Source organism: Emydura macquarii, unplaced genomic scaffold (genome assembly GCF_026122565.2).
Source record: "Emydura macquarii macquarii isolate MOO-44397 ecotype Brisbane River unplaced genomic scaffold, CSIRO-AGI_Emac_v2 contig_2768, whole genome shotgun sequence".
In the NCBI taxonomy this organism is placed as follows: Eukaryota; Metazoa; Chordata; order Testudines; family Chelidae; genus Emydura; species Emydura macquarii.
In genome coordinates this window covers 41,904,868-41,917,634 of record NW_027132905.1, presented here as the reverse complement: position 1 = coordinate 41,917,634, position 12,767 = coordinate 41,904,868, and the positions used below count along the sequence as shown (strand labels likewise).

At 44.0% G+C, this 12,767-nt stretch overlaps 1 protein-coding gene across 1 annotated transcript in view; it reads left to right on the top strand.

Annotated features, from left to right (window-relative positions):
- The window catches only part of LOC137165786 (ATPase family AAA domain-containing protein 3-like), a 59,928-nt gene that overhangs the window by 18,044 nt on the left and 29,117 nt on the right, over positions 1–12,767 (top strand). The window contains exons 8-11 of the mRNA XM_067567233.1: positions 4,872–5,027; positions 5,366–5,422; positions 6,446–6,571; positions 10,379–10,503. Of these exons, the coding sequence (XP_067423334.1) occupies positions 4,872–5,027; positions 5,366–5,422; positions 6,446–6,571; positions 10,379–10,503 (464 nt within the window). The remainder of the gene's footprint in view (positions 1–4,871; positions 5,028–5,365; positions 5,423–6,445; positions 6,572–10,378; positions 10,504–12,767) is intronic.

The window sequence follows — 12,767 nt, the reverse complement described above, 5'->3', positions numbered from 1 at the left end:
TGCAGAGAACACAATTGAAAACTACAATTTCAATTATATAACTGGGCTGTTAGAGGAGACCTCCTGATGGACCACTCCACAGCTGTGACCTTTCTTCTGCTGATTTTGAAATGGTATCCTGGCAGATTCCTGTTGGGTTGAGCTGCAAGATCCCTGAGCTTTCCAGTATAGAGAGAGCACACCCAATATTTACAGACGGTTACCCAAGGTAGCATAGTTAGTTTTGGGTATGTCTCTTGTCTAGAACTGAGAGAGAGGCTCTTTGATCTAAGAGCGTTGCAAAGGGAACGTGTAGCCTTGAGATGCTGGTTAAACAGAGCTCAGACACTGTACTGGGACCTGAACCAAAATTTGTCTGGATGGAATGCCTCTGCTGAAGCACATTCAGACCAACCATCCAATTTCCCTGTACCTCTAAGCAACAAGAGAGACAGTGCTAACAGGTCTAATGTTCATTTTAGATGCTGTTTCCCAGAAATCTTAGATGCCAAAGATAAGTGAAGTATAACAGGGCTCCCTATATTATTCATTTACAGTCTTTGATACGAAGAAGTGACCAGTCAGCTAGGAATAATGCTTAGAGCTTCTCTTTTGAAATAAGAGCAGTATTAGAATTGTAAGTAAACAACCCTGTAATCCCAAAAGTTCCCAATGTCCAATAATCACAGTGGAAATTGTCTTGATTATCTGAAACTCCCATCCCAGATAATTCAGTTCCTTCTCCCCACACACATTCAGGTGGTGCTTTTTGGGTTTTCAGCTCTCTTCCTCTAAGTATTAAACCTTCCTAAAAATACTGTGCTAATACCACTTCAGTGAGCATGGTATTACTGTAGTGTATGTATAACAGATTATGTTTATACGGGTCTATTAGACTGAACAGCTCCAAGGGTTAGCATAATCTCAGTTTACTGATATACAGTACTGCACGGTAATGTTGATGTAGGTCCATGGTACTGAACAATAACGCCAGTAGATGAGTGTGTCTTGCAGTTTAGTATTGGGAGCTCTACTATGTTGAGTGTGATAGGACTAGAGGGCTGCATAGCTGGTGCAAATCTAAAGGGCTGTCACTGAATGAATCGATGTAGTTAGGTAACCGTGAGGCTTCAGTTTTGGGCTTAAAAAGTTCTCTGATCATTGGGTCAATACAAGAACAACAGGGCAAGATCAGATTTCTCCTCTCCCTATCCACAGTGGCACTCGCTTCCTCTATCTCAGCCGCCTCCAAATCCTATGGTTCTCTTCAAAGGGATGCTGCTTGTCATGCACACAAGACACCTGCTTGTTTTACCATTTCTCTGAGTACCTACGTCCCTTTGTTTTTAGAACATCTCTTTATTGGCCTGTCTGTTCAGATACCATTAATAATCTGATTAGGAACAGTGATACCCAAAGGGCTCTGAGCCACCATTGGTTGGTAACCCTCAAGGTGCCTTTTACTGACATGGCATTTACAGTCCAGTTAGTGTAAAAGTTCTAGCTGGCATGAGCGAGGGGCTTTAGCCCCAACCAGATTTATATGTACTCTAGAGATGAGGAGTCTGGTAGTGCTGGCAAGGAAGTTTTAAACAGAACAGTCGTAAGAAGTACATGCAGTTAATATGTAACTTTCTATTTCCTTGTCTTTTTCCCTTGCACCTCTTTTTCCTGAGTTGATGGTATCTCCCATCATATTTTATGTGCTATCTCTGCCCTCATTTTGACAGGTGATGAATTTCTTGTGTATGTTCATCTGAAACATCTGCCCTTAGACCTCTGTAGCAAGCAGAATTCAGACATTTGTCTTAGCATCTTCATCCCAACAAGTAGTTTCTTGAGGGGAGAGCCACCTATACAGCACAAGGTTAAATGTTTGTACCGAGGAGGCTTACAAAATAACTCACCCCATGGTATAGTAATGCTGCCATATTCTAGAGTGCTGGAAGCCAAAGCTTGTCCTTAAGGGAAGAACTCATTTACCAGGTTTGTTTTGAAGAGGTTCAGCCCTGAAATTATAGGAATGCAGGAGAATTACTGATCTTGTGCTTATATGATGTTGGTTATTTCTGCCTTCCTGAAATTCCCGTGTAGTTTTGGTTGGATACACTATTCACCTCTTATGCTCTTGTTTCATGTCACTATGTGCTGATATACACCTGCCAAGTTCCACCTCGAGGTGGCTGCATTTCAATGGTGGGTGAAGTGATTTGTGTAATTGGGTCAAGAGTTTCAGAAATGGCTTGGATTTTGGGTGCCCAATTTGAGTCACTTCAAAGGGCCAGATTTTCAGACTGTGAGTGCTCAGTGTTTCCTGAAAGTCAGGTCCTTTAAGGTGGCTCATACAGGATGCTCAAAACCGTAATTTGTTAAAATGGCCAAGGATTCCGCTGGCTGGAAGAAGGTTATGCCCTTATGCTCCAGGAACACCATGGGGCCTCCCCTTTGTGCCACATTGACGCCTGTGGCATTTGGAATTTGGTGTTTTTCCTATTCAAAGCATTTTGCTGCACAGTGACTAGCAGGGATTTTCTCTGCACTCAATTCATGTAGTAGTTATTGGTTTTAAGAGTTCAGCTAGACACTGGAAAGGCTGTTGAAGGAAATCTGTTTACAGGCTGCTTGTCAAAGCAGGTGCTGATGGTGTTTAAACGGCCTATGGGTAGCTCACCTTATTGAGTGCAGCTTTCTTCTGGGCAGCTTTCCTGGTGGGCCAGTTGAATCCTAATTAAAGCTGGCTTCATTTAGAGCAAATAAAGCCAAGTTGGTTGGAAGAGAACTTGGTTGGCAGAGATGGGGAGGATGAATCAGGCACCATTTCTCCAACCTGTTTGCCTGCTCATGCCAAAGGAGGTTGAGGTTAAACATAAGATGCCAGACCCTTCAGTGTTCTGTCACTAAGAGCTGTGTGCCTTTGGCACAGTAGTTTGCTGATTGTTGTAAAGCCTGGGGTTAAAGATTTTTATAGCAAACTCAGAAGAATCCATAAATTAGCTGTTGGTTCCAGCAGCTTGAATGCAGAAGCAGAGAACCTCTGCAGCTAAGGATAAAGGAGATTCCTCCTCCCCATCCCCCCCTTCTTCCATTCCCTTCTTTCAAAGGGAGGAAGGATTTTTGTGACCATCCCAAAAGTAATTTTACAGGGCCCATGCGGGAGAGGTGCACGACCTAACCCGGCAACCATAGTCTGCAGCTGTACCTTGACTGAGTTCAGCATGCAATGATTCAGAACTGGGGCTGTGGTAAAGTGACATTAAATTTGGCAGGTTCATGTTTACCTGCTTTCCGTGTGATTTCAATCCCTATCTGCTTGCTTCACTGACAACTCTCCTGGCAACTGCTATGGGTAATCCTGTTCACACGAGGGAACAGCATGATGTCTGATGGCCCATGCATAGCTGTGGGGCTGCTAAGTGGCAGAGAAGATTGGGAGCACGTGAGCTTTTCCCCTCGCTTCTTTTTCTTAATTTGAAAATTGGGAGCCTCTCCCACATCTCCAATATGCCTTTTGGAAAGTTCAGTCTGAGCTTGTGGGGACTGTCCTCTTAGACCATATAGCTCTCCAATTGCCACCAAAGCAGTGCCAGTCAAAGACCAACAGCAGAGTATGGTGTGTGGATGTGACATGGCCTTCATGGGATACTTGCAGAGTATGTTTATCTTACAGTATTTTAGCTAAAGTGCTGAAAAAAATAAAGCATCTTCCATTCCTGAGAGATCTGTTAGGAATAACACAAATCAAGGATTTTTTTTCCAGGTGACTAAGCTGCCCTCCTGCCACTAGCAAATATTCACTCATCTTTAATCTTTTTTGCGTTTCCTTTAACCAGATTTTCTGCCATTGGTCCCTTTCCCTGTGAAAGAGCAAAGCTTTGCAGCTGGCCTCAACTGCCCCTTTGGTCAAGGAAAGTTACTGCTGGTGTGAACCTCAGTCATTCTTGGATTGACTCTGATTTCACAGCTATGCTCAGAGTTTCTCATATATGGAAATCAGTCTAAAGTATTTAAAGGGATATGCTCAGATTTTTTAAAATCCTCTTGTGTTACAAGTAGTGTTCTAAATTATTGAAGCTGGGTGCTGTAACATTTTCAGAAGTGTGTTAGGTGCTTCATGGAACAAATGAAGGGCACATTCACCGGCCTGAAGAGTTTACAGTCCAGTGCATTCTTAGGTTGGACAGTGAAGAGAGGTGGGTCTGCTTCATTTCCGTTTATAGTGGGTTTCTAACACTGCTGCTGCATGTGCATATTCTAAGAGAATATCAGAGCCACTTTTATGGAAACAGTTCTGTTGATCTTGAGGTTTTGTAGATGTTTATTTTTCAATTAAACCTACATGTGGGGCCAGATTTTACATGGATTATTAATTTGTGCCTTTCTGATGGTCAAGGATACCTTGTCCATTAACTCAAAGGAGGGGCCAGAAAGATACATTACTGCTGAAAAGTCTCTTCTTAATACATAGCAATCACATATTGGTATTTATTCAAGGTATGCTTTACTTTCTCTACACTAGCATGTAAATATGAATCTGATCACCACTGCCATTCATAGAATACACAAAGACAAACAATTAGCAACTAATGCAGCTTGAGAATGCATTTAATTTTCAGTTTCATTCTTCAGAACTTTGAATAACCTAGTAGGAAACAAAATAGACTAATTTGCATCTTCCTCTGTTATAACACTGTTCCATTTACACTGTGAGATGATAAAGATCTGTGCTTTATTACCTTTCCACCAGGAAGTAGGTGGACAAGCCATCCATACAGCCTAAATCTTTTGTGCCTTGAGTGTGACCTGCCAATAAGAGAGTGCTTCAGACTCCAGCATGTCATTCTTCTAGCTTTGTCTTGCAAAGGAAGTTGATCAGAATCCTTCGTCTTCTCCAGGTTGCAGGTCTGTCCCTGCTGGCAGTGGGGATTTACACTGCCAAGAATGCTACTGGAGTTGCTGGGCGATACATAGAAGCTCGTCTGGGCAAGCCCTCCCTGGTGAGAGAGACCTCGCGCATTACTGTGCTGGAGGCACTCAAGCATCCCATCAAGGTAAATACCTTCTTTCCTTTGGCTCTCTGTTAGCTGGGACACAGCTTGTGCTAGTCCTGCTCTAGGGATCAGGCAGTGTGATGTCGGTAACCCCCCACTGAGGAGTGCTCATATTTTACAATATGTTTTTATCAATTGCCACCTAAACTGGCAGTTTCCAGTCCATACTGTGGAGAGTGACAGGTCTGGACTGCTTGGACATATTGATATTTCCCTGCCCATTATTTTTATCATTTATGAGCTGAGCTGGCACCTTTTGCCCTGCTGAGAAGTTCTGTGACTGGATTCTAAAAGCAGGTGACTGAATTTATAACTCCTCTTGGATTTCTCCTTCTCAGGTTGGCAAGCGTCTTACCAGCAAGGCTCAAGATGCTCTTGAAGGAGTTGTTCTCAGCGTGAGTACCTGCTTTCGCTAATGCAAACCTCTCAGGGTCGTAAGTGACTTTCTTGGTGTCTGAATATCAAAGGTTTTCTTCTTGCTTTCATTTTAAATGTGTTACAGTTCAGTAATCTTGGAAATGTAGCACTCTTGTGGCAACCGGAAAGTAAATAAGCTTCCATGTTCAGCATGGAACATATTAAACACCCTGCTAACCTTTGATCCCTCAGTACAGAGCAGTTGGAAGTCTTAGTTCAGCACTTCTTTCAATGTGATTTTTCTCCTTAGTCAGCATGTTATTGTGGCACTATATTCTGTCAGCTCTACATCTCATCTCTAATCTGTGAACTGTTACTGCTCTGATATCAACAGTTAGGTCAGAGAACACATGCCTTTGACTTTAAACACCTTCTGAATGGCTATCAATCCATTCATCAGGACTGATTTTGCATATTTGTTTCTGAATTTCATTCCTTAATATCAGGTGAATTAAAGGGCTTTTTTTAGGGACTTGCACAAAAAAAGTTTCTGTAGGAATATCTGCTCTGTATTTCTGAGAATATAAGAATATATGTAAGAAATGCGTTCACCCCCATTTACTTGGAAGATTTATTACAACCAGTAGATTTGCTTCTAATTTGTTACATATCTTCCCCCTCTCGTCCCTTCTTGTAGGTAGTTCATGGAAAATAAGCTCCTAGAGCATCTATGGTAGGGTGGATTCCAAAATGTTCGTATCCATTATGGCTCCAAAAAATTATCCTTTTTAGCTAAAGCTTTGCTCATTTGCTGTGGCTTGAGTTTGAAGTCATTATAACTTGAAATACAATAAATCCTGAATCAGAAGGAGAAATTACTCAAGTCCAAGCCAATAAGCTGCAGGAATTCAGGCTAAAAACTCATCAGACCTGAGTCTCCAACCCTGCTCTCTGCAGACAGCACTGATAGCCATCTGCCTATATTAATGCATGAAGCGTAGACAGCTCTGGGTATCTAATATATTGGGAGTTTCCTAAACTTAACTCCCCTTCTCTTGCAGCCCAAGTTGGAGGAGCGTGTAAGAGACATCGCCATAGCAACAAGAAATACTAAAAAGAACAAAAGTTTATACAGGAATATCCTTATGTACGGCCCTCCTGGTACTGGGAAGACGCTCTTTGCCAAGGTAAGACCATGCCAAGATTCTGACAGCCCAGCTGTTGTGGTTTTCAAGGAGTATCCTGCAATATAACAACCATACTTCTCTGGGCTGCAAACAACTGCTGTGGCATTGCCGAGCCTGGATGTGTTTGTGTATGTGTGGTGGAGATCTGAGGGTGCTGAGGGAGGAAGAAGGGGCATCCATATAATAGCGCTTTGCTCTGTGCTCCAGGTTAGACTGTCCAGTGACTTGGATTCTAGTGTTCAGCCTAGAGAGAGAAATTGTTCCCTCTGGATTGGCTGATGGCATGAAACAGCTTGTGTGTGCCACTTGGCAAACGTCACTTGTGAAATGCCAACGCCAGCTCTGGTATCTCATTTCCGCCTCTGTTAAACTCATATTTGACTTATAAACAGGGGCTATCCTGTTGCTTATTAACTCGTGGAGGAGGGAGCAGGAGGGCTGGATAAGTAGGAATTGTTCTATGTTCCCTGTCAGTGTTCTTCTGTCTGAGTTAGTCTGGATCTGACTCTGACAAACAGCACACAACGCTCACGCAACAGTTCTGAGAGGCAGAAAGGCCTCGTTTAACTTTAGATAATGGATTTGACTTTTTCTCTCGGAGCTCTAGAGAAAAGTTCCTCCCAATTCTGATAGCTGTTAGCGTATATCCTGCTGCAAGAGGGTTTAGATACCTTCCAAACTCTCTTTTTGTAATGTGTTGTTCTAATTCAGGGTATTTTTATCCATCTAAACATCCAGTCCTTCCTGAATCCTGCTATGCTCTTGGCCTCAGTGATCTCTTGTGGCAGTGAGTTCCATGGGCCAGTCATGGTGTGGAAAAATCATTCCTTTTCAGTCTTGAATTTGCCACCTTTCTGTTTCATTGTGTTTTTGCATGAAGAGCATCCAAGTCATCAAAAGCATTGTATGGGTCATGGAGACTGAAGTAGCATCTTGTCTCTCGAGGCCAGCCCTCAGGTCTGGAGTTGACACACTGATGGAAAGATGGTAGGGCTCACGCCGTCTCCACCCTTGCTGGATGGGTGTTTTATAAATAAAAGCTTTCAAGGATTCCTGAGGTGTTACCTTTCACAAGCATTCAATTTAGTCACAAGGAGAGAAGGCATTATCATAGCTGGAGCCGTGCTTTCCTTAGCTTGTTGCACCACCAGGCAGTCCATCATACCTGTTTGGATTGTCCGTCTCTCTTGAATAACAGTGATGGTGGTACACGAGTATGTTGTATGGCCACTGAATCCACAGCCAGCTGCCAGCCAGAATTTCCCAGCACCTTGATGCAGAAACCCAGTGCACTTAGACTCATTCTTTGGTCTTTGGCAGTGGTGCTGAGCTCAGCTAATGTTCAGGTCTTGCACAGGAGTGCTACAACTGAAATACAGGTGAATAACTGCTGAGTTGGGAGTGGGGGTTATAAACCTTCCCAAACTGCCAGTGCCATAGGAAACTAGCTACTGCAAGCTACTGTTAGAATGCATCTGCTTATCTGGACATCATTGATGCAAAATCTAGATACAGATCAGCTGACTGGACTTCTGAGAAGGAACTAGTAGACCAAATATGACTCTAGCGTAAAAGGGCGTAGGCCTACAGACATCATTATTTAACAATTTGATTTGAGGAAAGCATCCATTTCTTGTGATCTGCTTTAAGGAAATATGTCCTGCTCGTGTAGGTCTCTTGCCATCTCACGCTCCTATTATCCCTTGAATGGGAGGTGGGCAGAGAAGTCTGCATGCCACCTGGATGTTCACATCCCCATTACACCCTCCTGCATATTTTTGTTGAGCAAGTGTGTAGGACAGTGTGCACTCTCATCCAGCGCTTGCCCTCTGGGAGGCACCATCCAGGGGAACTCAATGACCCTTTTGTGCTTTCCAGTACTTAAAAAACTGATGGACAAATAAGGAAAGTCAGAGGTCTCTACAAACGACTGATCAGGGCTGTTCCTTCGGTTGTAGAAATGTACTCTGCAAACCAGGTCTGGTGTCAGTGTGTGATCATGCCTCTGGAAGTCGTTGAAAATACTGAAATATGCACGTTTTTCCCTGTTCGCATACAATTCTTAAAGTATTAAATGAGTCTTCTAGTTTGTGTCCTGTAACTTTGGTCACTTTATTCTCCCCAACAATAGTGCAAGGCACTGGTCAGTTAAGATGGCTGCTCTTTCCAACATGAAAAGAGCGAGGTAATTAGCACTGGACACAGAAGTCAGCTCTCCGCAGAACAGATACGGCCACAGCAGTAGCAGTGAAAGTTTGCCCACACTGCCTTATTGATCTCCTTCAGGCTTGCCCTCTGGGGCCACAGGATTTCCATTCCCATAGCTCATCTGATCATTGACCAGTTGTGGTGGCATGGGAGGCTTTGGAGATGTGACTCCATTGGGAAAGAGCTTGAAAACCACAAACTCGTATCCCAGCATCAACGTTCAGATAGGCTTTGTTAATGGCAAACAAAGCAGCTACGTGGACTCGCTCTTCAGCAAGGAATAAAAGATGGCAGCATGGAGCAATGTGACAGGGTTCTGCCTCCTGCAGCGTAGGGCCCCACAGATCAGCAGTGTGTTAAGTGGCTGTGCTGGGTGGCAGGATGTGAACACCGTGGATATGGCGCTCAGAGCTCCCAGCACTATCCGCTTGATTCAGAACATTTTAACATAAGCAGCAGGAGCTGGGTGATTTTAATGGACAAAGAAAAGCTTTTTTTCCCTGCCATCTGCTGCCCAGCAATTAATTGATCAGGTTCAGCTAAGCATGTTTCACTGGAGATGGGAAGGTGTTAATGGCGTAAGTAGCTGGGGCTGTCATTTCCCTGGCTTGTTCATTTTGACCTTCCAATGACTTCCTTTGAGCTGACTCAGCAGAATGGAGTGGCAAGGAAGTGCGCAGGCTCTTTGAGTTCTTTTGTTAATCCAGCCTGCAGGCTGTGGCAGGGCTGGATCAAGCTGCTCTGTGCCACCACCTCCTGATATGGGGCGTGGGGAAAGAAGAGGCTCTCTCCTAGTCTACTCATTTCCTACATTCACCTGAGCGCAGAGGTCTGTGTGGAACAGACGGTAGCTCATTCTTACGCCTCCCTCTAGATGCATATTGTGACAAAGTTCCTGTGTGTTGGGACAGATTGAACCATCAACCAAGCCCTTTGTTATTATCAGGCATGGGCGGTTGCAGGCTAATTCCCCATTGGCATCCTACAGTCAGGTAGAGGGGATGTTTAAATTATGAGTTAATGTCATTGTCTTTAAATCATGATTTGAGGACTTCAGTAACTCAGTAATAGTGGTCAGTGACACTTTTTTGTATTTTTATGTCTGATATTTTAAGCAGGTAGTTTTTAAGTGAGGTGAAACGTGGAGGTATGCAAGACAAATCAGACTCCTGAAAGGGTACAGTAGTCTGGAAAGGTTGAGGGCCACTGAACTAGGTGATCATGATGGCCCCTTCTGGCCTTAAAATCTATAGTTCCAAAGCTGGGGGAACAGAGGGAGATTCTGCTGGTGCTATAATTCCAGCCTGGGTCCCTCTCAGTGATTTGAGAACGTGGTTTAATACTACTTGTACTTTCATTTTTCATCTGCAAAGTAATTCACAAGCGTTCATACTCAACTTCTTCCAGGTGAGGGGGGGTATATTCCTGGGATTTTACAACTGGATAAATGGGGTGGAGAGGCTCTGATGTGTCCCAAGCCTCAGAAGATGTCAGTAATTTACTACCACCTTGCCACTCCTCGCTCTGTGATCTCTAATAGTGAATAAGAATATTTTAATCACCACTCACCCTCTTTTCTCTTCCCTCTTTGTTTTCCAGAAATTAGCCATGCATTCAGGCATGGATTATGCCATCATGACAGGTGGTGATGTCGCCCCCATGGGGCGGGAAGGAGTTACTGCCATGCACAAGGTCTTTGACTGGGCACACATGAGTAGGAGAGGGTAAGTAGAAGTTCCTCTGGTGTCTGAGCTTTGCGTAGATCCTTTACCTTGCGTGGGGGAGACGGTGGAATGGGAGCATGGACTGACTAGGCGTTTGTGAATCATAGGGTATGTCTGTACTGCAGTCCCCAGGTGTGATTGTGACTTGAATGGACATACCCAAGCAAGCTTTAATCTAGCTAGCTTGGGTCCCAGGCCAGTAAAGCTACAGCAGCATGAGTTTCAGGGAGGACTGTACAAGGCTGCCTGGGATCCTGGGTAATTACTCATGTGCTGGGGCTGCGCTGCTCCGGGACCTGCGCTGTCTTGATTAAAACTAGCTCATGCACGTCTACTTGAGCTGCAGTCACCCCCCCCGTGATTGCTGTATAGATACACCCAGAGATGCTGCTGGGTAGAAACTATAATGGAACTGGTGTTACATTACATTATCCATCCCTATCATATCCTTAAATAGGGACCTGCAATGAGGTGCCGCTTTCTTCTGCTGCTCAGTGATGTATAAAGGGCTGAAAAAGTTCTCCCCTCCCAATCCCCCCACTCATAAAAAACAATGTTCTGCTTGCTCTTTGCCTGAGACTTCTCGGGGATGTCAGCGCTTACCTTTCCTGTTCCTCTCTGGAGGCCTTCATAGAGGAACAGAGAACTGGAATGGGAGCTCTCTCAGCTCCCAGTCGAAGAGGTGGGAGTGGTGAATCCCTGAGAGCTTTTCTGATAATGGTGTCAGTGGTTGGAATTAAATAAATGTTAACAAAAATTGAGACATGACCAGGTTTTAAAGAGTCTGTCTAACCCCTTCCCTTCCTCTTGCTCAGATTCCAGGCTGTTGTGGTGTCGTGTCATGATTCCCCTGCTTGTCTAATTAGTTCTCCAGTGAGCCTCCAGCAAAAACAGGGAATTCTGTTCTTGATATTTGTAACAAGCAGGGGGGTGAAAAACCATTTAAACAGGTTGAAATTCCTCAAGAAGCAAAGCATAAACACACACTCTGCCTTTCCAAGACACCTTTAAAACAAACACCCTGGAGTGGTTCCTTCATTCAAACTAAATCCCCACTCTTGAGTCTTGAGAGAGTACCTAGCTAGGCTGTTGGGTGGTGTGAATTGCTTCCTGCAGCTCAAAGGAAGGAATGAAGTTGGTTGTAGAGCTGGTATCACACTCCCGTGTGTTCCCTCGTCCACTCCCAGGCATATTAAAATCCAACAGAGGGCCAGGAGCAGTCTCATTTTGCTCCTGTGCTTTTTTGCAGGATGTAAGCCTTGCATGGAGAGGTCTAACTGATGATTTACCTGCGCTTTGATTGGTTCAGACAGACATTCTCTTGCAGTGTCCATATTGATACTCTGCTGCGTTCATCACCAGAATGTTTTAATTTTTCTTCTAAAAGTTTATATTTAAAGCTTGCAAAATAAACTTTCTTTGGAAGAGTTTACAGCCTACATCTTGAGACGCTGGAAGGCAGAAAGCATAGAATTTTTCTAAAAATGGAGTGGCCTAGATGTTAAGGTATTCTACTGCATACAGTGTGCTGGAAAACTGGCCAGCTGTGAGAGAGTGCTGTAGGCATCCCAGGCTGCTTTCCATAGGTTTGGATCATTTTCCTACCCTAGACAGGGTGTCTTCAGTTGGCAGATACTATTCTGGAAAGGGGTGGAAGGGGTGGGGGACCGATTTCAGGGAAAGGGGCAGGGGAAAAGGAGAGATGAGGTTTCCTCTTCTCAAACAGACTCCCTGGCAGAACACCACATTTCACAGCACCAGTTGGTCTGGAATTTGAACTTACACACTTCATGTATCTCCAGCCTGCATCCCGGAAATAGTAAATGGCAAAAATTAGGGATATGCCTCAGTGCCTGTTTTAGGAGCAGGGGACACAAGCTTTTAAACAGCTTCCCCCAGGACAGGTTGTGTCTCAGTGTTGTAGTTAAGCTGTTGCCTGCTGAGTTGCTGATATTTGGGGGCAGGGGAGAAGCAACGCTTGAGAAATTGTTTTGTTGGGAAAGAGCAGCTGAGAATATTTCCAGGCACGCTAGAGCTGAGTAAAATACTTTTTTTTTAAAAAAGGTACTTGGATCACTTGGAAGCAGCATCTATTGTGTTAGAAAGGAACGTAATACATTGGCTTCTTCTCTTTACCCTGTGTCCTGAGGGGAGCAGAAGCTTTGGGTTACCAAGGCTTTTATTTTTCTGAATTATTCATTATTTTTACCTGGAGAAACAAATGAATAAATAATAAAACTATTATTTCAAGAGTGTGTTTCAAA